This window comes from Platichthys flesus, chromosome 22, assembly GCF_949316205.1.
Source record: "Platichthys flesus chromosome 22, fPlaFle2.1, whole genome shotgun sequence".
Lineage (NCBI taxonomy): Eukaryota > Metazoa > Chordata > Actinopteri > Pleuronectiformes > Pleuronectidae > Platichthys > Platichthys flesus.
In genome coordinates, this window is record NC_084966.1 from 467,659 (window position 1) to 495,000 (window position 27,342).

At 48.2% G+C, this 27,342-nt stretch overlaps 2 protein-coding genes across 6 annotated transcripts in view; one reads left to right on the forward strand and one right to left on the reverse strand.

Annotated features, from left to right (window-relative positions):
- The first annotated feature begins 2,327 nt into the window (after positions 1 to 2,327).
- Positions 2,328 to 5,448, forward strand: gbx2 (gastrulation brain homeobox 2). Its single transcript, XM_062380346.1, has 2 exons — positions 2,328 to 3,219; positions 4,125 to 5,448. Exons 1-2 carry the CDS (start codon positions 2,724 to 2,726, stop codon positions 4,640 to 4,642), a joined length of 1,014 nt encoding a protein of 337 aa, XP_062236330.1. The 5' UTR covers positions 2,328 to 2,723; the 3' UTR covers positions 4,643 to 5,448.
- Positions 5,449 to 7,031: 1,583 nt separating this feature from the next.
- agap1 (ArfGAP with GTPase domain, ankyrin repeat and PH domain 1) overlaps positions 7,032 to 27,342 on the reverse strand; it is an 82,642-nt gene continuing 62,331 nt past the window's right edge. For all 5 annotated transcript variants that reach the window (XM_062380292.1, XM_062380293.1, XM_062380290.1 and 2 more), the window contains 5 exons: positions 22,123 to 22,277; positions 21,598 to 21,688; positions 21,285 to 21,507; positions 10,475 to 10,730; positions 7,032 to 10,201 (listed from right to left, as the gene is read on the reverse strand). In XM_062380292.1, the coding sequence (XP_062236276.1) occupies positions 9,992 to 10,201; positions 10,475 to 10,730; positions 21,285 to 21,507; positions 21,598 to 21,688; positions 22,123 to 22,277 (935 nt within the window). In that variant the 3' untranslated portion in view covers positions 7,032 to 9,991. The remainder of the gene's footprint in view (positions 10,202 to 10,474; positions 10,731 to 21,284; positions 21,508 to 21,597; positions 21,689 to 22,122; positions 22,278 to 27,342) is intronic.

Here is a 27,342-nt window from a genome sequence, read left to right on the forward strand (position 1 = left end):
TGCCCGGCTCCACGGCGAGCGTCTCGTAAATTGCTTTTCCCGCCACGTCCCCCCCACTTTACATCACATGACGACTAAATCAACAAACTCCTGTCATTTCAACTCCGGGGGGGGGGGCTCTTGGTTTGTTTTTTGTAAACCAGTCGTTCAGACGCCCGTAATGGCGGCGTGTTGTAGAGATGATGATGCTAGCAGGTGAGCAGCTTCCATTAGAGGAAGCTTCATTTAGAACAGTGTCCCCCCCCCCCCCCCCCCCCCCCACCAGCTCATAATGGATGATGGCGGCTCGGCCTGCGTGCAGCAAAGCTTTAATTAAATCATAGTCCAATCATAATCCATGTTGTTAATTAAACTGGATAATTTATAAGTACAAAAGAGCGTATTTATTAGCTGCTCTGCGGTTGGGGCAGAGCAGCAACGTGCACGGGGAGCGTGCACGGACACATACACCCCCCCGCCTCACAACCTTTTACTATTGATGCCCCTGCATGATTGATAATGAGACAGAGGCCGCTGCACTATTTGTCTAATGGCCGTGCAATTAAATCCCCTTGTAAATGACCCATGCCTCATTTCATCCTAATCTATGGAATTTTGATTGAATTTGTCGGCGCTAATTGAAAAATACTGCTATTTAATGTCTGCATCGCACTCGCAGATCAGGACGCCATTAATGAGATCCTGTCCCAGTGACCCTGAGGGGGGGGGGGGGGTATCCATGCGTGCCCTTGACTCAGCCCAGGAGGAGAGGGGGGGTGGGTCTACTGGGAGATCCAGTGGGGTCAGAGGTCACGTCCCTGTCTCTGTGGATGATGTGTTGCGTGGCGTGGACGAGGCCGGTCTGGATTGATGAGGAAGCCATTAGAGGATTCATTAACGAGGAGTGTGATGCCGACGCAGGAGCAAACATTGTGATTTAAAGCTTCTTCACAGGAGATGAATCGCAGGAGGATCACAGACGACTACAGACCTCATCAGGAGTCACCAGAACACGACCGGGCCGGGCGCCGCTGCCGCCGCCGAAAATCAACAGCTGCTCGTAAAACCAGTTCTCTACAGCTGCATTCATTACCAGTCCATACAGAGCATCCCAGTTCACCTCCTCACAGCATCCAGTCACAATGTGTCCACGGGAGAGGACGTGTTGAAAGTACAATATACTGTCAGACTGAAAACTACAGGTACAAATATACCTGTGTATATGTATATATATATAACCCTGACCCATAACAGCCAAACGAGACATACATCTGACCAGTAACCAGTCAACAGATTAAACAACAGAACCAGTTTGATGAAGACGGTTCCATCAGAACTGATCTGCACCCGTATCCAGAGCAACAGTTTCATTAATTAATCAATAATCAATAATTACTCATTAAAGTTATTTCAGAACAAATGTCACAAAGTTCCAGACTGAGACTCAGAGAAGTTTCCAGGAGGATGAGACTCAACCTGTTGTTTCAAGGTTCTGCAGCAGAGCCTGGTCGAGGACACTCAACCACAGAACACCAGTTAAACACCAGTTAAACACCAGTTAAACACCATAAACACCAGTTAAACTCCAGTTAAACACCAGTTAAACTCCAGTTAAACACCAGTTAAACTCGTAATGTCAAACCAGCTGTTCATTAAGTGAAGTTGTACGATTACAGCTTCAGTTGTTTTCTTGTTCACAACCAACAGAAGTTGATTTATCCTCAGATAATAAAACCTGTTCACAGGGAAGAAGCTGCTGTTAATATCCTGAGAGTAACTAGTTACTGTAACTCTACTGAGCTTCTGTTGTTTGGATTACTTCTTCTTCTCATCTGTGTGAAGGATCATGTGATCATGTGATCCATGTGATAACAGAACACAAGTTGAACTGATGATGTAAATCCAGCAGATCTCAGGTTCAACGAAACATTCAGAGAACTCATATTTACTTTGAGATTTATTGAAATGATTGATTCTCAAAATGACGTGCTTCACTTCCTGTCAATCATCTATTCTCTTACAGTGACGTCAGGTCCAAACAGGTCGAGGCCCCGAGAGGAGCAGAGAACAGAGGGACCGCGTTCATCATGGGCTCAACGCCCTGCGGGGGGAATCCGGTTTGTAGCACTGTAGTGAGAGTATTTTAGTAGTGAGAGTATTTTAGTAGTGAGAGTATTTGTGTGGGTCAGGGGACTCGAGGCGACCTCTGACGTCATCCCCGTCCACCAATCGGGGCCGGAGCACGGTGAGGGGGCGGGGCTCTCCTGGAGCAGACGCGCACAGGAGCGTAATTTAAATCCAAACACATCTGGACGCGCGCAGAGCAGACACACACACTCACACACAAACACAAACACACACACGCACACAGGTCGCACACACGGGCTCAGCGGGACACAGAGGGACAAGTGTCCGCTGCTCAGACAACGGAGTCCGGTCAAGTTGAAGTGGAGCTGCGGGACGCTCGGTTCTCCAGAGCGGTGCGGTGAGTGCGGTGAGTGCGGTGAGTGCGGTGCGTGCGGTGCGGTGCGTGCTGGTTGTTGGTAGAAGAAGAAGGAGAAACAGAAGAAGAAGAAGTTCCCTGAGCCGCGGACCCAATGGAATGTTTCACGTTAACCGGATTATCGCATCTGTGAACTTCCAGACCGAGGCGGCTCCACCGGGTCTCCACCGGGGCTCCTGTCTCTCCGCAGCCGCCCGCAGCGCCTCGTCCCCGGTCTCCTCCGGCTGCAGCTGCCGGTCCTATGAGCGCAGCGTTCAGCTCGTCCTTCATGGTGATGCAGCGGCCACTCGGAAGCACCACCGCCTTCAGCATCGACTCTCTGATCGGGGGGCCCCCGCAGCCCAGCCCGGGACACTTCGTGTACACCGGCTACCCGATGTTCATGCCGTACCGGTCGGTGGTGCTGCAGCCGCCGCCCCCGCCTCCCCCGGCCCTGCAGCAGGCTCTCCCCGCCGGACACCACCCGCAGATCCCCGGGCTGCAGGGCGGCTTCTGCTCCAGCCTGGCGCAGGGCCTGACGCAGGGCATGGCGCTCACCTCCACGCTCATGGCGGCGCTGCCCGGAGGATTCTCCCCGTCCCAGCAGCACCAGGAGGCGGCGCGGAAGTTCGGCTCCCAGGCGCTTCACGCGGTCTTCGACAAGGAGCTGCGGCTGGAGGCGGAGGACGGGAAGGGCTTCCTGCAGAAGGAGTCGCTGCACGGCTTCCACGACGCGGAGCCGGTGCAGACATCCACAGGTAGGCGGCTCCCCGCTCCCCGTCCGCCCGGGGAGAGCACTCCCGGGCCGGCTTCAGTCTGACAGCACGACCGGAGGAAACTACCGGAGACACTATAATCTAAATCATCACAGATCCTAGTTCCGTTAAATCTCGTTTCCAAATAATCTGATTTTAATTTAGAAAAACATTCAGGTTTTTATTATTTAGAAGAAAATGAGTAAATTAAAATTATTTGACTCGTTGATTTGAACAGAAACTAATTAACAACTAATTATCACGTGAAGAAAGATTTAAAAAATGGTTCATCTTTTTATTTCTTATTAGTGACAAATATCAGACAAACATTAATTATGAGTTGTTCATTTCTTCGTTTTTAAAACAACTTCTAAACGAGTGGATTTAAATATGTTCTGCTAAATTTAGTTTAAATCTAAAAAACAGATTTGATCTTGAACATTAATAAAATTTAATCAAGTATAAATCAGAGTTTAATTTAAATGATAAAAACTGTATTTATTATAATTATTTTATAATTTAAGTTGTTTATTGATCTCGAACAGTTTGATGATAAATCACGAGGCGCGTGTCCGTGGATGAATTCGTTGTGACAGACGCGGAGTCTCCGTTTCTCAAAGAGGCCGCGGCGGAGACGCGCCGTGCGTAATTACGCGTGAAAAATAAAACTCCGTGGAGAGCGCGTGATCCGCTGTTATCCACACTGATGTGATGATGATGGATACGGACACACACACGCGCCCGCACACGTTCACCTCTGGGTTCATGTTCCACTCAGCACCACTTCAATAACTCATTCTGTTCTACACACTTTAATCGTTGTGGTTGTCCTCTGGTTTAACTCGCACAGTTGTAAATGTTGTGTTGTTCATGTGTGTGTCTGTCCTAACTGGTGAACTGTGTCCCAGGCAGAGGACTCAGCAAAGACGACTCGAAGGACGAGGACAGCGGGCGGAAGGACGAGACCTTCTCCATGGACAGTGACTTGGACTACAGCTCCGACGACAACGTCCCCTCGCTGTCCCACAAGGAGGACGGGGGCGGGGCCGGGGGACTCGAGGACAACCCGCACGGCTCCGGCGGCTCCGGGGCGGGCGGCGGCGGCGGGGGGGGGAAGAACCGGCGGCGGCGGACCGCGTTCACCAGCGAGCAGCTGCTGGAGCTGGAGAAGGAGTTCCACTGCAAGAAGTACCTGTCGCTCACCGAGCGCTCGCAGATCGCGCACGCGCTCAAGCTGAGCGAGGTGCAGGTGAAGATCTGGTTCCAGAACCGACGCGCCAAGTGGAAACGCGTCAAGGCCGGAAACGTGAACAACAAGTCCGGGGAGCCGTCCCGGAACCCGAAGATCGTGGTGCCGATCCCCGTGCACGTGAGCCGCTTCGCCATCAGGAGTCAGCACCAGCAGATGGAGCAGAACAGACCGTAGAAGAAGAAGAGCCCGTCCCGTGCTGATGCTCTTAATAATCACCAGTGAAACCAGTTCCTCTCATGTGGGCCCGCTGGATTCGAACTGTGTTCGCAGGATTCAACCACGTGACCCTTTTCCAGATGAGAGATCAAATCTGTGAACTGGTCCAACAAATCGATCACATATTGAATAGAACTCCTGTAATTACCCCCCCCCCCCCCCCGGACCGTGGCTTCAATTAGAGACATGACGTTTTGTGACAGATCACATTAACGAAGCTTTAATTACATTTCTGATTCTGACGATTTAATTATGGCTCAAATGTCACTGAGACATTTTTAAATTCAACCTTTTCCTGCCGCGGTTTGGTTTTCCAGGCTGAACACGGTATTAAAAGCTCCAGCGGGAATCGAACGTTTGTCTGTTCAACACCAGTTCGGGTCGTTTCCTCCACTTCATCAGAAAATAACAAATATTAAAAGCGTCAGCACGAGACAGAGACTTTTGACCCGGAAGTGCGTGTGCAGACAAATAAGTGTCATCATGAAAAACTGTGCGTGAAGATTCAGCGCAGAGGATGAAGAGGAGGATGAAGAAGAGACAGCATTCCCCCCCATGTAAATACACGCGGGACCACACTGAGCACATGACGTCATTTGAGACGTTGTGGATCTGGATCCGTTTTCACGAAGCTCGAGTCTGAAGATTTGAAACTTTCCTCGAACGGCTTCATTTTCATTTTGAAGTGACGCTGCTAATTTATTTATATGAAACTGTGTTGAAGTCGTGAAATAACTTTCTGAAGATGAAGGTGTGAATAAAAGCCTGAGCAGATGTGAACAGCTGCGTGTCCACTTTGTTCTCCGCCCTTCACAATAAACACAACTTCACAAACCATCTGTTCACCCGCTGCTTTAGAAACACTCAGGGTTTTATTTTGAAGGCCCGACTCTCTGAAAGGCCACAAACCTTCACATGTGAATTCTTATGAAAACTTTAAAATGTGATAGAAACTATTTGTTTTATTTAAATGTCTTTAATTTACATAACCGGATGAAGATATTTGTTGAGGCTAAATCAGTTTATTTTACTTTGAGGTTTTTGTTTTAAATCTATTGAAACCAAGTGAATTAACTGTTAATTGGATTCATCTTATATTTATTATTACAGAGAAAATAAGGATCAGACGCAGCGAATAAAAGGTTTAAAATCAAAGTGAAGTAAATGTTTAAATACGTGGAAGCTGCGGCTCAGTGACACGTGACGAACCAGGAGACACACACACGTCTGAGCGGCATCGCTCATTATTCTCATTATTTATTATTCTCATTAATTTAATTTGTATTTTAGTGAAAAATCCAAACAGAAGTTACCTTTCAGCCGCAGCCTCTGACGGACACACACACAGACACACAAATGTAGAAACACACGCGTGAGAAACAAACGTTAAACACACAAACACTCGCTCAGCTCCTCCAGTTCGTTAAAATCCTCCGAACAAAATAAAAACAGCTCTTTTTCGACAGAATTAAAAAGGCCCAACGTGCACGCGCGCCCCGCGTTGAATTGACGGTTAAACTAATTATAATCACCATTTTAAAGTTAAGTTTGTATTAGATAAAAACTATTTCACGAATTGTAATGATAGATGACTATGTGCTGCATTGTGGGAAATCTAGGAAACTGCATTATTAGATCTCAGAATTAGATTTTGACAATTTAAAAAACCAAGTCAAACTAAATGTGAAGTAGTAAATCAGAGATAATCAGCTGTGATCTCTGGAGCCTGGTGATTTATAAACATATGAAGTGTTGGTGTCGTCACGTCGGTGAACATGAGAGTGAGACTGAGGGTCAGAGGAATCAGACGCTGACTTACACTTCATTCTGTGACACGTTAGAATCAGTGGGATCTGATAAATGACACCATGGGATCAGCTGAGCTCCTCCTCCTCCTCCATCAGAAATCATGAATCAAGAAAACCTGTGTCTTCCTCTTCCTCTTCTTCTTCTGTGGTGTCAGACGTGTCGACAAGGAGGAAACACAGTTCTGCAGGTTCTTTAAATCGGGCCGTGGCGTCCTGGAGGTCAAATCACAACATCTCATCATCCTCACTAATAACTGCAGAAATTCAGAAACGTGTCAGAATCATTTCTCTCAATCAAACAGTTCAACTCACCTGAGGTGACAGTTCTGATTTTGTTCAATAAATCAAAAATAAAGATTTAGTTCATTTAGATTGTTTTGATCAAATCATAGAAACAGAAAACCCTGCAAGAGTTAAAAATGACAACTACACAAAAATACTGTATTACTGTAACACGTTATAAAGTCCCTTTCTTCTTTCAGCTGCTGAACCAAACAGAAAAACGTGATAAGAGACAAACGTTCAGAAGAGAGAAAATCTTACGAAGCATTATTCTCGTCTTTATTGAAAAGAGACACATTACAGTAGAAGACTCTGTATTAGGTTAAGTTTTTCAACAACGGTACTGTACAGCCAACAAAAGTCAATAACAATAATAATAATTAGAATAACAATAATGTGTCTGGATGATAAAGGAATCTAGTAAAACATGGATGGACTCGAAGGGTCAGAGAGAAAAGTACAAAAACAAAGGTTAGAGTGGGCGGAGTCTTCCTGGCTAGGTGCGTTTATAAATAATGTGGTGGCAGCCCGGGAGTGGGGGGGCGTCAAGGTAAAACACACATGAGGTAACACAACCAGACAAACCGGATGGTGACGCACAGAGTTGTGTTTTCTTGGTTTGTAGTTTGAAGTTTACGCACAGGTGACGAGCAGCGTCTTCCGAAATGTCGGGATCTATTTACACGCAGCTTAGCCGAGCTAACAGCTAGCAAACATACTGCAACACGCTAATGACCATTAGCTTAGTTTAGCTGACACACGCTAGCTGCACCTGGAGCTTCACAGGAGGTTTTTAGTCTCAAAACATTTTTCAACTTTCACGTTTGGTTTTAGTTTGAAGAAAACAAGTGCATTACCACGCAGCTTGTTGTTAAGCTAAGCTAACAGGCGCTAGCTGGCGATTGGATGTTTCACGTCTTACACGTTTTCAACTTTGATGTTTGTGTCAAGTTTAAGAAAAACAAACACAGAATGTTCAAGTTCAGAACGTAAAAATAAAAATATCCGTTATGAAGAAATCGTCAGAAGCTGCTGCCAATTAACAAACGTTAAAATCATAAAACAGGAAACTGTAGTGGACAGAGTTCGGGTTGAAGACGGACTGAATCAGAGTTAGTGCATTTCTGTCATAAATAAACGGAGGTCATTGTCTTCGTCCTTCTTGAAGACGGACGAGGGACATGTCGGACACAAAATAAAACAGAAAGTTCAGCCCCTTAGTGAATACGACGCCATCTTTGTGATGACCTGTGGGAAAGGGGGCGTGGCACGTACAAGACGAAGCTGGGACATAAACGCAGGAGCGTAAAATAAAAAAGGCATTAAGAGGAAAATGCTAGTGTTTACGTCGACGACTCTGTTCACGCAGTGTATTCAATGTAAATATTGCAGCGAGGTCAGTGTTGACGTTACGATGTGAATGTTGAATATTGCTTGGATACAAAGTCGGGTTGAGCCGCTGCTTCACGATAACGGTCGGGAGGAAACAGCAGCTGAGTTTAAAGATTGAAAGTAAAGGTCACATGACCTTGAGGAGCTTCTTTCCTGATCGTTAGCGTTCAGTCGACACGTTTTACATCCAGCTACGAAAAAAAAACTAAACAGTCACTTCTACATCCATGTTTTTTTTTTCTTCATTACAATTTTGTCTAAATGTGAAAACACCTGAAATTAACTTTCAACATTCACGATTCATTTGAGGTCTTTAAACCGGTGGCTCCTCCCCTTTTGGCACCTTGATACGGAAACGTTTAGCGTCCTGACTTTAGTTTTATTTTGTAGTGTTTTTATTATTTGAACTTTCCTGAGCTTTTAAGTGACGTTCGTAAAGGAGATGGTTTTATTCAGATTGAGCTTGTGGCCCACTAGGGGGCGGTGTTCTCTGAAGTGAAGGGACCACAGGTGGAGACGCTGGTTTCCTGCTCTGAACACGCGACATTCAGTCAGTGTTCCTTTTCTAACCCGACACGGCAGCACACGATTAGTACACGTGTTCTCTACATACATGACGAAACACAGGAGGTGACGAAGAAAAGAGAGGAAGAGGAAACTATTTACAAGACAGAAGAAGAATAAGGAGCCCTTCTTAGTGATTCGCTGAGCAGATCAGGCGTCTGATTGGACGACAGAGACTGAGAGGGAAGCCGCTGTGATGTCAACAGTTACAACAGATAAATATTTATACACGGAAACTCTACATCGTGACGTCCATGTTTCATCGTCCGATCAAGAAATAAAACACCTGAAGAAGAAGAAGCCGATCGTTTCCCTTTTTGCTTCGTAGCTGCTTCCTCGACTTTTACACTTTTTAAAACTTCAGGGAATCAAACCTTTGACCTGCACGTGAATCCGGTTTAAAACAAACAAAAAGATTCTTCATCTTTTCATCAAGTCCTTCAACAGAAAACTAAATTGCAGATATTTTGAAGACAGATTTAAATAAAACGTGAATTAGCTGGATCTCTTTTTGAGGAATTGTGAATTTCAGAAAGTAAAAAAACTGTCTTCATCGAATCTTCTGCAAATCAAGTGAGTTGAGTTTCTCCAGATGTGACATTCATGAGAGAATTAGTCTCAAAGTTTTCAACAAGTTCTGAACTGAAAGACGTGAACGTGGGGGGGGGACTACGACATGCGATCTATCACTTCTCTGTTTAACTCTAACAACTGATCCGATATCTGTGATTTTTCATTAAAAGTTTTACATCTAGATATTTTTCACATGAAATAAAAAACACAAAGCGGCAGGAGGAGGCGGAGTCCGGGGGGGGGGGGGGTGCTCCCACGGTTCCTTGATATCGTCTTCATGTCATTGAAGATATGTTTAGGCGGGAAAGTGGACGTGGATTCTGATTGGCTGTTGAGCTGGACAAGTCTTTCGAGGATTCTTGATTGACAGGAACTGGCCGTGTAGTGTGATGAGGTATGATGTCCATAGAGCGTCAGACTGCGCCCTGATTGGACGCCATATGTCATGTGATTATTTCCCAAGGAGCTCTGATCAACCAATGACGAGCCCCCGTAGACCACATTTCCCAGCATGCTTTGGGTTTCTTCTCCCAAACATGGTGTCACCTTTAAATCAGTCTGGACGAGCCGTCAGGTGGTCGTCAGGTGAGGTGGGCGGGGCTCCAGAGTCACAACACGTGGTGGTTCCCAAAATAAACGATGAGGATTCTCCCAAGTGTGTGTGTGTGTGTGTGTGTGTGTGTCCAGGTCATATGAGGGCGGTGCTGCCGCTGCTGCTGCAGCTGTTGTTGCGGTTGGTGTTGCGGCGGGACAGGTTGGGCGTGGCCATGAGCGGGAAGCGCTCGTCAGGACAGCCGTACTGAGCCAGCGTGTCCACGCACTCCTGACTGCTGGCCTGCCGGGCGTACGCCATCGCACTGTTCCCGTGGGCGTCCCTCGCCATCAGGTCCACGCCGTACTGGAACCACAGGGAGAGAGAGGGGTCAGCTGCAGTACTGTAATCTATTACTGATTACACTTTACTGTAAACACAGCACCAACCAACTCTCAGTGAACCAGTGGACGCCCAGCTGTCAAAGTAACAGAGTATTCTTCTGGGATTAGTAACTGAAGTTTAAATTGTAATCCCTTACACTACATTACTAAGTGCAATCTGTTACTGCTTCCTTTGAATCAAACTTCCTGCTCAGATGTTTCACAATAAAAGCCCAGCAGCGTCTCCGTGTCTTACCCAGATGAGCAGCTGCGTGAGGACCACGTTGCCCTTGCGTCCCGACAGGTGCAGGGCGCTGCGTCCGTCGCCCTCGCCACACGTCTCGTTCACCTGCTGCCGGGAGCCGTGGGCGAGCAGCAGCACCACGGAGCGCAGGTCCTCCTCGGCCGTGGCCCTCAGCAGCTGCTGGCCCAGGGTCAGCTCGGTGCCCGGCAGCGACGCCAGGAACAGCCGCTGCTCGTACTTCGCCCGGATCCAGCGCTCCCGCTCCTCCCTGACAGAACACACACAGGAAGAGAGGTCACTGACAGGAAGTGGACTGCTTCAAAATAAAACCAGCTCACGTCAAGAGATCCTCTGACCTGAGGAGACGCAGCTGGTCAACCATCACTTCAGATCATTGTTTAGTTGATATCAACACTAAAGAAGTGAAATGTTTCATTCAAGCCCGGTTCTGTTCTTCAGGCTCTTTGAGTTCAAGCTCTTGATTCCTGGACCTCAGTGAGTTGGTGACGTCCAACATGGCGTCAGGTGAACTGGTCCACTGAGGACAGAACCCATCACCTTCTGTCAGCGAGTGGCTCCACGTGAACAAAGAGGTAAAGAGCACGTGGCTGTGATTCTGTCCCCCCCCCCCCCCCCCCCCCGTCGGTGCAGAATGAGACACAGTGTGACAGAGAGGGACGGACGAGGGGACGTGGACACATTGTTCACAGATCGAGTGTCATGAACTGCTGATGTGTCTAATCCACAGATTTGATCACTCTAATCTCAGCTCATCCCCCCCACATGTAAACAGCAGCTCATTCAGAGAGCAGGGATTACAGAAGGAGAGGGGGGGGGGGGCCCAGGGGAGAGATATTGAGCTGTTCCCCCCCCACAACAAAACAACCACAGCTCCTCTGGGGGACGGACACACACACACACACACACACACACACACACACACACACACACACACACACACACACACACACACACACACACACACACACACACACACACACACACACACACACACACACACACACACACACACACACACACACACACACACACACACACACGTTAACGTCACTTTTTTAATCTTCAGCTTCAGACACAAACTGTGGGAAAAGACCACGACACACAGACAACCTGCAGAATCTCATTAACTCTCTTCCTGGACACATCTGTGTGTGTCTGTGTGTGTCTGTGTGTGTGTGTGTTTTGGGGAGGGGGGTGGTGGGCAGTGGCTAGCATCACGGAATGTCCCGGGGGCTTCTCCTTCCTGCCCCGTCCCAGAGAGAGAGCAGGGAGGCTGGGCACCAGACTACGGCCGACAGCCCCCGGACAAAGCCTGGAGGTGTCGCTCAGTGTGTGTCTGTGGGTGTGTGTGTGTGTGTGAGTGGGTATGTGTGTGTGTGTGTGTGTGAGTGGGTATGTGTGTGTGTGTGTGCGCTCAGCGGGACTCTGCTCTTCTGTCCTCCAGAGGACGGAGAGGAAATGTGAGGCCACTGGAGCCAGGACACACATTCCTTCTCTCACCACTGGAGTTGCTAAGAGGCTGAGTCGAGTGTGTGTTTGTTGTCCATGTGTTTCTGGTTGTGTCTGTGTGTACATCTAGTGTGTGTGTGTGTGTGTGTGTGTGTGTTGCAGTAAACAGTGACTCTCTGTCATCATGAACTAACGAGTCCTGATATCACAGCTCTGGACACTGGAGAGGCTAATTGCACTAATTAACGACACTGTGTGTGTGTGTGTGTGTGGGGGGGGGCAGTATGTGTTAACATGTGTCTACTGAATGCACACACTCATATTTAGTGTGTGTGTCGCTTTTCACATCCCATTAGACCAAGTGCTGCGCTTTAGCACTGAGGCATGCTGGGTAGATAATTAAACATGAGTCCTGGTGAGATAGAAACACACAAACAGACACACACACACACACACACTGAGCCCAGAGGGTTGTAATGTGTCACCTCAATTAGAAGATACAATTTACAACAACCAGAGGAACAATGAGTTTACTGACTCTAACCTGAGTTCATATTCAGGGGTTTTAATGATTCTATGACTTCTAGAGTTTTGAATTTGACTCTTTACAGATTCTTCTGATTCTATTGATTCTTCTGATTCTATTGATTCTTCTGATTCTTCTGATTCTAATCATCACATTTGATTTCTCTGATGTGTTGATTGACAGCTCCATCAGCTGCTGTTTGCGTCCCTGTTGGAAACGTTGGGGCGTAATGTGATTTTGTTTGGGGTCACTCAGGGAACCACACTGGGCCCACTGTGCTTCTCTGATTTCCTGCCTGTTGTTTGGCCTCATTGTGAGAGTGTGTGTGAGTGTGTGTCTGTTTGTGTGTGTGGACGTTCCCCCTCAGCGGCTGCTTTGTGTGCGCATGTTTACACACACACAGAGTTTCCTGTCCGTCCAAAGGCTGAGGGTGTTTGTCCGAACCGACTGACTGACCTCTGCTGGACGTCCAGCTGCTCCCCTCTGATCACTGTGTGTGTGTGTCTGTGTGTGTGTGTGTGTGTGTGTGTGTGTGTGTGTCAGGTCATCCACCACCACAGAGTGTGGACATGGAGCTGAACACAACACAACACTGATCATCACACCAGGTCCATTAGCATAACGACCTGATGACACTCGTTTCACTTTTACATTACATGCTTTTAATGAGCTTCAGGAAGGAGGAACATTTAGAGGAAGTTTCAAAATTGTACCTGGATTCCTTTCAAAATAAAATCATTTGAATGTTGTTGAGAATAATTCAGACTAAAAAGAGGATTTTCTATCTGAGCCTCGAGCGGAGATGTATGAACCAACACACGGCTGTAGAAGTCATTAATTACAGCCTCTGTGTGTGTGTGTGTGTGTGTGTGTGTGTGTGTGTGTGTGTGTGTGTGTGAGAGAGGGAGGTAATGAGCGGTAGGAAACAGGGTTAAGAGTGACATGGTGTCAGTGGCTCCTCTTCTGGCCTAATTAGCCCTCTAATTAATAGATTAATAGATAGATAGAGCGAGGATAAGAGCAGCAGCAGCTAACTGCCCGAGCTGGTGATGAATCACCGTCACCGGCTCTAACAAGGTGAGGAGGGAAGTCGGGGTAAAATCACCCAGAATCCCTCCTGCTTTCATTTTACAGTCCCAGAGACAAAAGAGAAGAAGAGGAGAAGAGGCTGAAATCAATTAGCTGTGTGAGCGGGTCGTTAGCTGCCCTCGGATGAGCACAGATAATTACAGGGAGGGTGAGGAGGGTGAGGAGGGCTGGGTGAGGAAGAGGAAGAGATGGAGACGGAGGGGTTAAATGAAAGAAGGAGGGAGAGACAATGCAAATGAGTGGAGGAGGAAGAGTGAGAGAAAAGGTGGAGGAGGAATGGACCAAACCTCTGGACTGAGACGCAACGCAACGCCGCACAGATACAAAGACGGAGGTTCAGAGAGAGAGATGGAGCAGGAGGAGGAGGTGAAGAAAGAGGGACGACACCTCCTCTAATCTAAAACCTTTAAAGCATCTTTACCACCCAGGTCAGATCCAGATAAACTGATTCTGAACGGCTGGAGCGTCTCCGGGGACAGACGTGAACTCTGCGAGAAAGAGTGTGGACATGTTGTGTAGGTTGTGTTTCTAGAGATTCAGGTCACAACAGGAACAGGAAGAGAATCCAGGGGTTGGTTCTTCTTTCAAACTGTACAGGAAGTGGTCCGACCCTCATTCCACTGGAACCTGTTTGTTTTATTTGTTTAGATTCTAGATCCCAACCCAGTGGATCCTGAACCTTTAAACCCTGGTTCCTCATCCTCACACAGATCCACCTCCTGGATTCCTCTAAAGGTTCCTGGTCCCGGAGGATATCCCCTGAGCTTCATCCTGACTCAGAAGCTTCAGATCAGCCCCAGTAAGACGGGGAAGCCTGCCCCCCCCTCACTGATCGTATCTGAACCTCTGGTTGGACACGTCCTCTGTCTCAGTCATCGCACTGAACGTCTCCGAGGCGCCGACAGCTCCGACCTCGTGGCCCCAGGAGACGTTGACATTTCTACTAAATGAGCTGGACGTAGAAGAGTGGTCCTGTCTCACTTCAGGGGGGGGGGGGGGGGGGGGGAGCTGGGTGAATGTAAAAACTCAGGGACGGAGACAGAGTCACAAAATGCAGTGGACAAATTAATTAGGAGTTGAAAAGTAGAAATGGGGGATTTAAAAATCAGGGGAAAGAGTCTGAGTCCCACTGAGGTCCATGAAGAAGAAGTCGTTTCCTGTTTGGTCTGAACCACCTGACACGGTCCTGCTTGAGGAACCAGAACCAGATGTGTTCATTCAGGAACCTTGTTCCTGAGAGCTGATCTGAGAACGTGTCGTACGCTCCTGTTCCTGTCGTGCGTCTCGTCTGCGCAGCTCAGGAATCAGACCCAGGATCAGGATTCCTCTGGACGAGCAGCCGGCCGCCGCCCGCCCTGAACCCATTCCATCCAAACACATTACCCCGCTCTGCCGTCCACTTCCTGCTCCTCTGTTTTCTAGGAGCAATTTGCCGACTGAGCCAATTAGCCAAAGGGTGGGGGGGCAGATTCATTCCTGCTCCAGGAGCCGCTGGCCGCCGGCGAGCAGGGACGGAGTCACGCATGTGGAGAGCGTTATTTATTTCTTCATTATTAAAGTAAGGGGGGGGGGGGGGGGGTAATCTGATGACTCAGGCATAAAGAATGTGCATTTAGTTTGTGCTTTTAGTTCACATTAGCATAACCTCGCCGCGATGACAGAGAATGAATGGCCCTGTGATTGGCTCGTGTCAGCCGGCTTAATGTCAATAGTAAATTGGAGGGCTTGTTAGGCGAGCGGGGGGGGGGGGACGGGGACGGGGGGGCAGCGGCGAGCAGTCATGTACAAAATAATGTCTATTAGGACTAATTTAATCAAGGCCTCCCTTTTACAGATGAATTAGAATGTAGGGGCCAATTATTTTTAACGTTTGCACTGGCACTGCCTGTCAGGAGGAGAGTGTGTGTCACTGTGTGTGTGTCACTGGGTGTGTGTCACTGTGTGTGTGTGTTGTTGAAAACGCAGCCCGTGGGGCCGACTCGTATCAGCAGGGGCTGCAGATAATGGCGAGGAGATGATGGCAGGCGGGATCAGCTAGTTAACTGATGCAGATGAAACAGAGCTCGGCTCAGACTGAACACACACACACACTCACAGACCACACACACAGACCACACACACACAAACCACACACATACACACTGTGCAGGAGTCTGATATCGTAGGAAATTCGTTATTTATAAAAACATGATTCTATTTATCTTAAAAACGTTCTTTTCATAAAAAGAAATCGTCTCATCTCAGACATTTAACCTGATTAATCAATATTCTATATATTATAAAGATTATAATTTAATAAAATTTTGAATCATTTCAATATTATATATATAATATATTTGTTTCTGTGTCTCCATCTCACTTCGAACACATGATGCATTTAAAACCTTTATCAGTATTTTATCAACCTTTACTTTTTAATCTTTACTCTTTAAAATATGTCCCGACTCAGAAACATTTCTGTGGCTGAATCTCAAGGTCAATGATCAAAACAACTCAACAGGTTAACAAAGAGAAAACTAATAAACAAATCATAAATAAATTTAAACACAAACTGATCAGTGAACAATTTAAATCTCCAGTATGTTTGAATATTTAAATAAAATCTGGAGCAAAGATTTAGTTTCATGACGAAAACGTAAACCGAGAGAAAACAAACACACGTCTGAGACCACGTCACACACACACACACACACACACACACACAGACACACACAGAGTTTAATAAGGATGAGCGAGACTTTAAATCGTCCGGGGTCACGTCCGTTAACGATGGTTCCTCCTGATCGACGCCTGTCATGTGACACGTGTCCGTCTCACATGGCACCAGTCCAATCTGTGTTAGCATCACACACTCTGCTGTGTGTGTCTGTGTGTGTGCGTGTGATCAGTTTTTATGGGGTACGAGGCAGGGCTGCCCCCTCCTCCCCCACCATTCCCTCTGACCCTGGGGGGCAATTACCTTGTGATGTGGGCCTCCTGCCCGCCCCCCCCAGCTGCTCCCCTGAGCCCGTCCCCTGCACCTGCACCCGGCCCAGATTAAAAGCCCCGGTCTAATTTTAAATCTGTTAGCGCTGCCTTTTCTTGGGGGAACAAGACTAATCTGTTCCCATAAAGGGCCCTTACCCGGTCCCTGCACCGGCCCGGCCCCCCCGACCTGCTGCTGAATTATTACTGGCCGAGCATTCGTCATGTGGGGCCCGGTGTTAAGTGCGTGGCCCCGCTCATCCTTTAGCTCCTGCTCATTTCTCTGCTGTCTAATTAAGGTGTGACGTCTCAGTACCGACAAATCTCCACCTCCTCCTATTGTTCACCACCACCACCTCCACCACCACCACCACCACCACCACCACCACCACCTCCACCACCACGCCATCCTGCTCCACGCCTCCACCTGACGGGGCTCCACACACACGTCTGGGTCATTCCACATTCAGGAACAAGTCAAAACAGACGAGCCGATGATGAGACTTCCCCACAAACTGGTCAGTTCCTGGTCCCAGTAGAAAGAACCACAGCAGAACCACGGACCACAGGAAGTCAGAGTGAGAGAACACACACAGGCCAAGATGCTGACCCTCTGCGACAGACTGCCAAAGGTCAGTGTTAGGCAGGGGGGGGGGGGGTGGCCAGCAGCCGGATTAGCAGCTCTGTCACTTCCTGTTCCGCGTGGAGCCTGATCAGCCCTGGGTGCTGGTGTTACTCTGCCACTCGACAGATAATTAAAACAATGAGCTGTGGGAGGACGGTGCCGCCGGGGGGGGGGGGGGGGCTGCGTGGTGGGCAGCGTGCCACACTTAGCAGCCCCTCCAGCGGGGGCCTCAGCTGGGGCGGCACCGGGCGGCGTGCCAGCTGAGGTGATGACGGCTGACCGCGGGCCACAGGGTTAATGGGAGCGTTTAGAGGACGGCCAGTCTTTTGGTGGTGGGTACCAACCGGACCCCCCTGGCAGAGAGGAGCTGGCACGCCTGGTGTCGGTCCACACTGAGCCCCCCCCAGCTGCAGGGCGCCATGTTGTCCCCCGTCCTCACCACTGAGGGACGCCACCAAGTGTCTGTCCCCCCCGTGAAGCATTGTGCTGCCGAGCAGGAGACGTAAGATGAGCCCCCCCGACGAGCGGGGGACTCAAACCACAGCAGAAGATAAAGAGATTAGAGTCACATATCTCATTGGACGTAACATAACTCCTCCTCCCCCCGTGGAGCAGGAGGTGCAGGAGAGAGACGGCCAAAGAAAAGCACCTCCCTCTCTACACCTCCTTTTCTACCTTTTCTTTATCCCTCTTCCTTCATATCTCTCCTTCCACTAGGTTTCACTTCTAGCTTCCTTCCCTCTCTCCCTCCCTCCACCCCCCCACCCCACCTCTGAACAGGACCTAATTGGGAGGCGAGTGGGGGCCAGACCTTGACAGACAGGAGGTCAGTGTAATTGCTGCTGGCCATATTTAACATTAAGATAATCAGGCCATTAATTACCCTTTGGATCATTAAATCAGCCACTTGCAAAATGAAATTTCGGCCTCTATTACTCACTTGAGAGACCACGAGGGGGAGGGCATTTTTTCATCCATCAGCCCCCCCCCCCCCCCCCCCCCCCCCTCCTGCAGCCTGGGTGAAGCCCCCCCCCCCTTCTTTTCCCACACTTCTACGTCTCTGCAGGTTTCTGTGAACGTGACTTCCTGGTTCATATTGTAAATTATGAATTTAAACACAAACATGTGTCAGGTCCAGATATTAAAGTGATGCGGCTGATTTTATCTTTATTTAAAAGACGGAGAAACTGGTTTTTAATGTGAAGCTGCTCGGTTTGAAGAAGTGTTTTTCTGTTGTTGTGTACGAGGAGTTGTGTGTTTTTGAATGTGTGTAAACTTGTCGTCGTCTCTCAGGCTGATGTGTAATTTAAGAGGAACCTCATTATTTCATAGAGCATCACTGACACTTCATAAAGCCGCAATAAACCTGACGCCTTCCTCCCACACACACACACACACACACACACACACACACACACACACACACACACACACACACACACACACACACACACACACACACACACACACACACACACACACACACACACACACACACACACACACACACACACACACACACACACACACACACACACACACACACGGCTCAAGGAAAATCATATTCACGTAGATTCTGTTTCCTTTTCTTAAGCAGATAAAGATTAAAATATTGTTTTCAAGACTGACCACGTCAACAGTGAATACAGAAAACTCACATTTAACTGTTATTAAAAATTATAACAATTTGTCTGTAGTTTTGTGTTAGAAAGAAAAACCTCCTCACGGTCATGAGAGAATTCTACCTTCAGCTCAAAATGAATTATGATGTTCGTGATATTTCTTTAACCAAAGATCAGGTGAAACTGAACTTTATCTTTAATCCATGTCTGATTCCAACATCATTAATCAGATGAATATTAACCATAAATAAAACTGTTTTTTATCTGTGAGTTTGAAAAAAGAGTGGATGGAGGGAGGAGTGGACAAAGAGCAGGAGACGGAGAGCGAGGGACGATGGGAGGACGAGAGAAAGGAGGGATTTATGGAGGGGACGCGCCGAGCGGCCAGCTACTTAAGGAATGGACTGATAAACACTGTGGACAGGACGGAGAGCGGGGGGGAGAGATGGAGGAGCAGTGGAGCGGCGCGGGTTAATTGAGATAATATTGACCTCCTTCTCTAATCTCCTCCGGGGGAAACAGGCTTCACATTCATAAATAAATAGGAACATGAGCAACAATAAAAGCATTAGTGCTGTGACGGAGGGGGGGGTAATGGCACGTCAATACTCTGTGTGTCCACATATTACATCCTCATACATTCACCATCTGACCACAACACAGTTTGACCGAACCGTCGAAACAGCAACTTCAAGTGATTGTATCTGAATTTCCTCTGCACACGTTTTATGTCCTTTGCTTCATTAATGAAGTTTCTCCATGGAAGCTGCTGTTGATCAGATCAGTGAGGCCTGGAGGATCTGCTCGGGCTTCACTGAAGAACGTTTTTAATACTGTTTAAATACCTGGAAATGAAATATGACTTGACTTTTTCTATTTGGTTTTCTATCAGATTAATGTTTCCCTTTAATCCAACAAATAACAAACTGGTTAAATTCACAAACCATATTCAACAAAAATCCTAAAAAATAAATAACAAAATGAGATTTAGTTTTGACTTGTCATTTTCTTAATTTATTTATTTGTTTGTTAAATAAAATGTCATCTTTTTCCTTTAAAACATCAACAATACGTCTTCCAAGGGGATCAACAGAAAATGAATATAATTAAATGATCCTCTGGTGTAAAGTCAAATCCAGGTGATAATTATTTTCTTCTATATAATTTGGATTCTGTTGTTTTTTCTTGTTTTGTCGTTTCTATGTTTTAATAAAACTTATTAGGGCCCGAGCACCTGCGATGGGAGGCCCTATTGAAATTGTAAGGATTTTTCCCATTATCATTATTATTATTTGCCATTTTGTTTTTTCTCAGGGCCGGGACCAGGGGTGTCCAAGCTGCTCCTGCTGATCACTGCTCTCTGGACCTGGAGAATCCTGTGACGTCTGCACTGGGAGAAAACTGAAAGCTCTCAAGTCCTGATGGATTGTTTGGCCTCTTATTGTGAAAAACACTCATCTTCACATTGTCCAATTGACACACAACATCTCACGCTACATCAGAGCCCCTATTTGAACAGATCTATATGTCTGTGAGTGATAATAGTGATGGTGCCACCTACTGGCAACAGGAAGTAAGCTGTGTTTTATAAAGATCATACGATTTAAATCTTCCCAGTGAGATGTGCTATTGAGAGCGTGTTAGCAGGAAAGGATCGACGTCATGTGACGGACGCAGGAAGTGAAGCGTTCATCCTGCTGAAGGCGATAAACGCAGGAACTCTGAGACGTGCGCTACGTCTTCAACCCCCCACCGACCAACGAGCGTCAGTTTCCTTTGTTTCAGTCATTGACTTGTAATCATAAAGTACATCTATAATAACTCAGTATTGTACAGTGAATATTATCGTTATAAATAAAAACTATTTCACTTCCTTCACTCAAGATTATATTTAATCTAATATCAGTAGTTTTAATTTGAAAAGCCACTGCTCAGGACTCTTATTTTTTAAATCATACTTTACCTTGGATATCGTGTGAGTGCAGGTTCCATATTGTGTGTCTGCATGTATCTGTGAGTGTATCTGTACACGCTGTGTGTCACTGAGTGTCACTCTGTGTGTGTGTGTGTGAGTCGGGGGGGTCGTGTGGGGAGTAATTATAAGGTGCTTCTGTTGACTAATGAGTGGTGGGGGGGTGAGTGCAGGGGGAGGACGGGGAAGTCGATCTTTATGCGGACGGCAGTCAGCTCTAATTTGTTATGATGGCTGCTGCAGCGGCCAATAATTACACAACACACGCACACACCCAGGTACACACTGATCAACACACACGTCACGCTAAAGTTCAGCCATTTGTTACTATCACACACACACACGCACACACACACGCACACGCACACACTTTTGTCAATATCATCCTCTGTGAACCCTGCTGGTTCCCTAACACTGAAACACTGCCCCCTGTCTGCAGCAGGCAGCAGTACACTGACACATGTTGGAAACTTCTTTGTTTACCCAATTTCTTTAATTCACACGAACGTGAAGCTCACTTCCTGTGGCGGTGGCGTGCTGTGTGCGCCTCCTACCTGCTGGCGTCCGGCCCGGGCTTCAGGCGGCCCTGAGCGTTGGCCTCCCACACGCTGTTGGCCAGCTCGTTGCCGATGGCCGACATGACCTTGATGAGCTCCAGCGGCCACTCGTCCAGGTCCAGAGAGCGGACCCGGGACAGGTGGGTGCCCAGGTTCCTGTGGATGCCCGAGCACTCGATGCAGATCAGGGCTCCGAGGTTCAGACTCGCCCAGTCGGGGCCTGGAGGAGAACGAGGGACACGATGAAGGATCAGAACCATGTGTTTCTTCTTCTTCTCCTCCTCATGTTCAGGGATCAGCTGATACTCACTCTGAGCTTCACAGTCGGCACAGTGAGCGTTTCCTCGGATGCTTCTGATGGACTGAAGAGCCATCGCCTCCGTCTGGCTGGTCAGACGAGACTGAGAGAGAAACACACAACTCAGACACAATGTTGTGTTTCATCTACACAACCACAACCACTCCTGGGCGCTGTTCAAACACTGAGAGGTAGAGTTCAGACTGAAGCTTTAAACTACACTTCAGAGTTCATTTTACTGTTCAACACACAAACACACCCAGTGACAGTAGAGAAATGAAAGAATAACACACCAAACAAATAGAAGGAGGAGGGAGGGCAGGCCTGTGTGTGTGTGTGTGTGTGTGTGAAAGGCTGAGAGCCTGAGGCGTCAACACAGCGTCGGAGCCGAGTCGCCTGCTGCATGTTCAGGTGGAAAATGGCAACGCTGAGGCTGCAAGTGAACAACAGTAATTGGTATTTTGAAATAATGTTTGTGTGTGTCTGTTTTCACTTCTGATAATAATAATATCTATAAACAGGACCTTTGCTGCTCACCTTGTTCTTGCTGCTCTCACACGACTGCAGGCTGGCCAGGATCTGGCTCTCGATCACCTGGACCCAGGCGTCCCGCTCCTCGTAGGTCGTAGCCTCGAAGTGCCACGTCTGTCCCGTCAGAGACACGATGGTGAACTCAAAGTTCTCCTCTTGTTCTGAGGAGACAGGAAGCTGTCGTCAGCAGAGACTCAGCACTCACCACCTGTGGAGCTTCCACAGCAGCTGTTTGGGATCCAGAGAGGAAGACGACCAGCTCAGCGTCTTTCTGTTTCAAAATAAAACCCTGGAGGGACGTGAGCTGAGTCGGGGACAGACGCATTTTTCGTGGAAAGGACAGAAGACGTTTTCTGTATCGTAGAAACAAAAAGATGTCAAAACCAAACTGAACAGAAACTGATTCTTCCTGTGACGGACACCTGTCCTGAGCCAACCCCTGCTGACCTACATGACCCCGCCCCCTCAAGCCAGGATGTCACCCAAATTAAGAGCCCCTGTGTCCCCCCCCCAACCCGACCCCCGACCCCCCCGGGGGCCCAACAAACCCTCTGCTGTCCTGTCAGTGGGAGAGGTCAGTCATTACAATCAGGGGCCGCTGCAGGGGGACATATGGATCCATTACCCAGAACCCCTCAGAGGTTAATGGGCCAATCAGGAATCAATTACTGCAAATCTGTGTGTGTGTGTGTGTGTGTGTGTAGAAGAGATTCAGAGTCTGACTCCTGTTGGATATGCAGCTGTGAACAGGAAGTAAGAGGACAGGAAGTAAGAGAGACAGGAAGTAAGAGGGACAGGAAGTAAGAGGGACAGGAAGTAAGAGGAACAGGAAGTAAGAGGAACAGGAAGTAAGAGGAACAGGAAGTAAGAGGAACTCAGGGTCAGAAATGAGATGCACACGTTTCAGTCGCTCTCTGAGGTTTGAAGCTCTAACACATTTGGAAACTGTCTGTGACATGGAGGTGAAGGGGGGGGGGGGGGGAGACAGTGGCTTCAGACTCTGGTTCTGTAGTGTTCTGTTTGAGTCTGGTCCAAAGTTCTGAGGAGGTTTCATCTCCATCTCTGGTCAAGCAGATAACCCCCCCGGTGCAGGGAGGAGGAGGCTCCTCAGGTTCCTCCAGTAATCGTTCATGACACCTCAGTGTTTCTGGAAGCAGCAGTTTCATGACGTGCTCCGGAGCAGCGAGGAGGTTTAATCAGTCGGCCAGCGGTCCCGGCCGGCCCGCGAGGGGACGATCCTCAGCTCCAGTCATTTGGCTAATTGGGAGCGTCTCAGAGCAGCGGAGCTGAAGTTCCCCTCTGGCTGGGATCCGGATAATCAATGGCCTCGTCCCAGGAGAGGACGGGCGGGAGGTGAGGGAAGAAGGGAAAACCCCCGAGGCCATCTCCGGCTGAAGAGATTGAAAACACCTTCACCGACCAAAGTTTCCTTTGCTGGAGAAACGTGGGACGCTTCATGTCTCTGCTGCTTCAGGCTCCTGACCAGGCCGAGGAGCTGCTGGTAATTAAAACCCCAGTTCACCAGGACTGGTTCACGGCTCAAGGTCAAACCAGTGATGGTAGACATAGACATCGACTTTCCTCTGTGTTCTTACAACACATGAATGGAAACGTGACCGAAAGTAATCAGAGCTAAATCACCCTGAAACGGGTCGATCGGTGTGAACCTCGATTCTGTGGCTCCACCCCCATCATCATCATCTTCATCATCATCTTCATCATCATCATCATCATCATCTTTCACAGTCTGTGGACTCTCACGTGATTCGGCTCCAATTTAACAAAAAGAAAATCTGATTTTCATGCTTCATCAGGTTTAGAGTCAAACTAGTTTTCATGTCTTTAAACGTGTAATAAACAGATTTAGGATCTGTCCCGACTCTCGACCTGTCTCCACAGAGCTGACGAGCACAGATCTGAGCACAGATCCAGATGAAGACCTGCAGCTCTTCACTCGTTGTTCAAAGTTACTCGTGCGTCTCAGAAACCAGAGACGTGTGAGACCTGATGCGTCTCCTGATCAAAGAGCGACAGAGCTCCTGCTGTCGAGGTGCTTCTCTCCTTCCTGCCTCCTCACTGAATTAGTCGAGTGTTCGACGGAGGCCACAGATTCAAAGTGTATGAAAATGTGTGTAATGAAGGACAAAGTGGAGATGAAGCAGAAAGTGAGGTGAGTGTTCTCGGTCTCCTGGGGCTGCACCGGCTGCGTCTTCGCTCTGAACAACGACCCAGCCACCGCTGCTCTGAGCGCTGCAGGGTCAGGAGCAAGAATCCCATCATAATTAAATTCCCATGATTCTCTGCTTCCAGCGGGCAGGGCTGTTTGGCTGCTTGACAATTATGGAAACCAACAATCCAGAAAGGGCCTGCCTCTCCGCGGCGTAAATTAAATGCTGTTTCTGGATTTAAATGCTGCGTGCTGACCCGGCGCGCTGCAGCGGCTAATGAGTAAAATGAGGGGGGCATTAGGCTGTGCAACCAGAGAGCCCCCCCCCACGGGTTCAAACCCCCACCTGAGCCTGAGCGACTCCTGAAGAGCAGCGAGCGGTAAAGATGAAGATCTGATCACACGTGAACGAGGACCATGGTTAGGAGACGGATTCTTCTCTGAGACCTTCAGAACCTCGGAGCTGCTCGTCTCTTCTGGTGAAGAACATCTGAACCATCAACACCAGTCAAACCAGTTCAGGAGTCGAAGGAGTCAAACAACCAGACAACACTGGAATATTACTATGAATATTATTACAAATCTTACTTCAGACAGAGTTTCTATCAGCTGAAGAACCGGGTTGAAGAAAAGGATCTTTATTAAAACATACGGTTTAATTTAAATGAAGACTTTATTTCCTGAATCAGAAACTTCTTTGATTCTAATGATCTGAAACACTTCAGACAAGAGGCGACATGTTCCCTTGAAGACTCCCCGGCTGATTCCCTGCTCTCTGCGGACCACCTGAACCTGCTCAGCGTCTGCTCCACTAAACGTATGCATGAGAGTACAAACACTCACACAGACACACACTCCGCTGTGTGGGTAATTACTGCCGGCGCTCTCGGCTACTGTGTGCGACATTCACACAGATAGAGGTGACGCCGAGGCAATTTGTGAACTCTGACACCGGCAACCTTTAACAGCAGAAACAGAACAAACCCAATATACAGCATTTACAAGACGAGGGGGGGGGGGGGGGGGGTGCATACAGGCCTATCGTTCAGGGTTTGAGGTGTCGGCACCACCCAGCCGGGGGGGGGGGGGGGGGGCGGCAGGCAGGACGGTGGGTGCAGTGACGGGGGGGCGTGAGGGAGACAAAGGGGGGCCTCGGGAAACACAAATTAAAAGCCTGAAATGTCAGCGCACACAGTATTGCTTTGCGACACAGGTCATTACTCCTCATATTATTCGAAGCCTTTTACAACATTAATAACCTGGAAAAGATCTGAGCCGACTCTGACGTCTGAGAGGGAACATGTGTGTGGAGAGACGCACACCTGAGATCTCACAGAGACTCACATCACCACCAGCATGCGTCCAGGTGTCTCCTACCTGCAGGCTGGGTGCGCTTGTTGGTCGGACCCTCCCAGGTGAGGAGGGCGGGGCACAGGGGGCACAGGTCAGGGGGTTCGGCCGGGAGGAGACGATTCATTATGGAAATGAATATTTTCTCCACCAAACACAAAGTGACAAAACCCAGTGAACAGTGAGGAGGTGATTGACAGGTCAGAAGACGTCAGGACCTACAACTCGGTTCTATTAACAATTATTAATATGAAGCAAGTTCAATAATGATGATAAATGAACAAACAGAACTTAAAGAACTGAATCTGGACAGTTCAGAGAATATTGACAGAACCAGGGACAACTTCCTCTGCAACACGTCAAACATCTCTACTGGAATGATCTGACGTCTTCTGACCGCGCCGATCACCAGAGCAGTGGCTTGTGGGTAATGTCTCTTCCGGCAGCCCCCAGCAGGGGGCGCGTTCTTTTACCTTCGGAGCTCTGCAGACTGTTGGCGTAAATGCTTCGCAGACTAGCGACACGATTTAGTTTCCACGCTTTACGCTTGGCTGCATGTGAAGAGAGAGAAGAGAGGGAGGCTGACCACACGTTCCAGGAAACAGGAAGAAAACACATTCTGAGGGGCGTGGCTTGTGGGGGGTGGGAGGGGCCAACGAGCACGACGGAGGGGTGAGAAGTTTGCAACATAACAAAGATCTAAAAGATGATTCTTCAAGTTTCTGGCCCAAAACCTCTTAAACCCGGTTCAACAGGAAACTGAACCGACATCACGTGAACTTTATTCACTGTCTCACGTCACCTGATCACGTGACCTCCTCTGGTCCTGAGGTCACCTGATCACGTGACCTGCTCTGGTCCTGAGGTCACCTGATTGCGTGACCTGCTCTGGTCCTGAGGTCACCTGATCACGTGACCTGCTCTGGTCCTGAGGTCACCTGATCACGTGACCTGCTCTGGTCCTGAAGTCACCTGATCACGTGACCTCCTCTGGTCCTGAGGTCACCTGATCACGTGACCTGCTCTGGTCCTGAGGTCACCTGATCACGTGACCTGCTCTGGTCCTGAAGTCACCTGATTACAACAGGAAACATCCTTTAACAACCGTCAAAGAAACTCAGCACTTCCTGCACATTTTCACATTAAAAGCCTGGAATTCTACAGAGTGCTTTTAATTTGAAAGAGTTGAGCTTCTCTGACACTTGATCAAGAAAACAGCAAAGATGAAAATGTAAATATAAGGGAATCAAACCAGCTGTGATTGGTCAGTTAATAAATGTGGATCCTATCAAATAAAAGTTGTTTATATACAACGACTCACAGAGCTGTGTGACCTCTGACCTCAGCACATGGACATGGAGCCCTGAGGCGACCGGGAGCAATCTGCACCAAACAACATGTACGCCGGTGAGAAGCCGGTGAGGAGGAGGAGGAGGAGGAGGAGGAGGAGGAGGCGGCCGCACTTTAAATGTTACTCTGCTTGTTCCCCTCCTCGCTCCTCAGGAGGCGATAAGCGAAGGTTTGATCGAGTCTCAGATTAAATCTCAACGTGTGGAAATGAATCAGGCTCTCTGCTGAAAGGTCAAAAGGTTATTCTGTGAATATATGCTGTTGATCTTTTCACTGTTTCCACCACGACACTGATCTTTAAATCATATTAAATAATCCTGGTTGTTTATCAGACGACAGAACAGCTGAATAAACTTAAG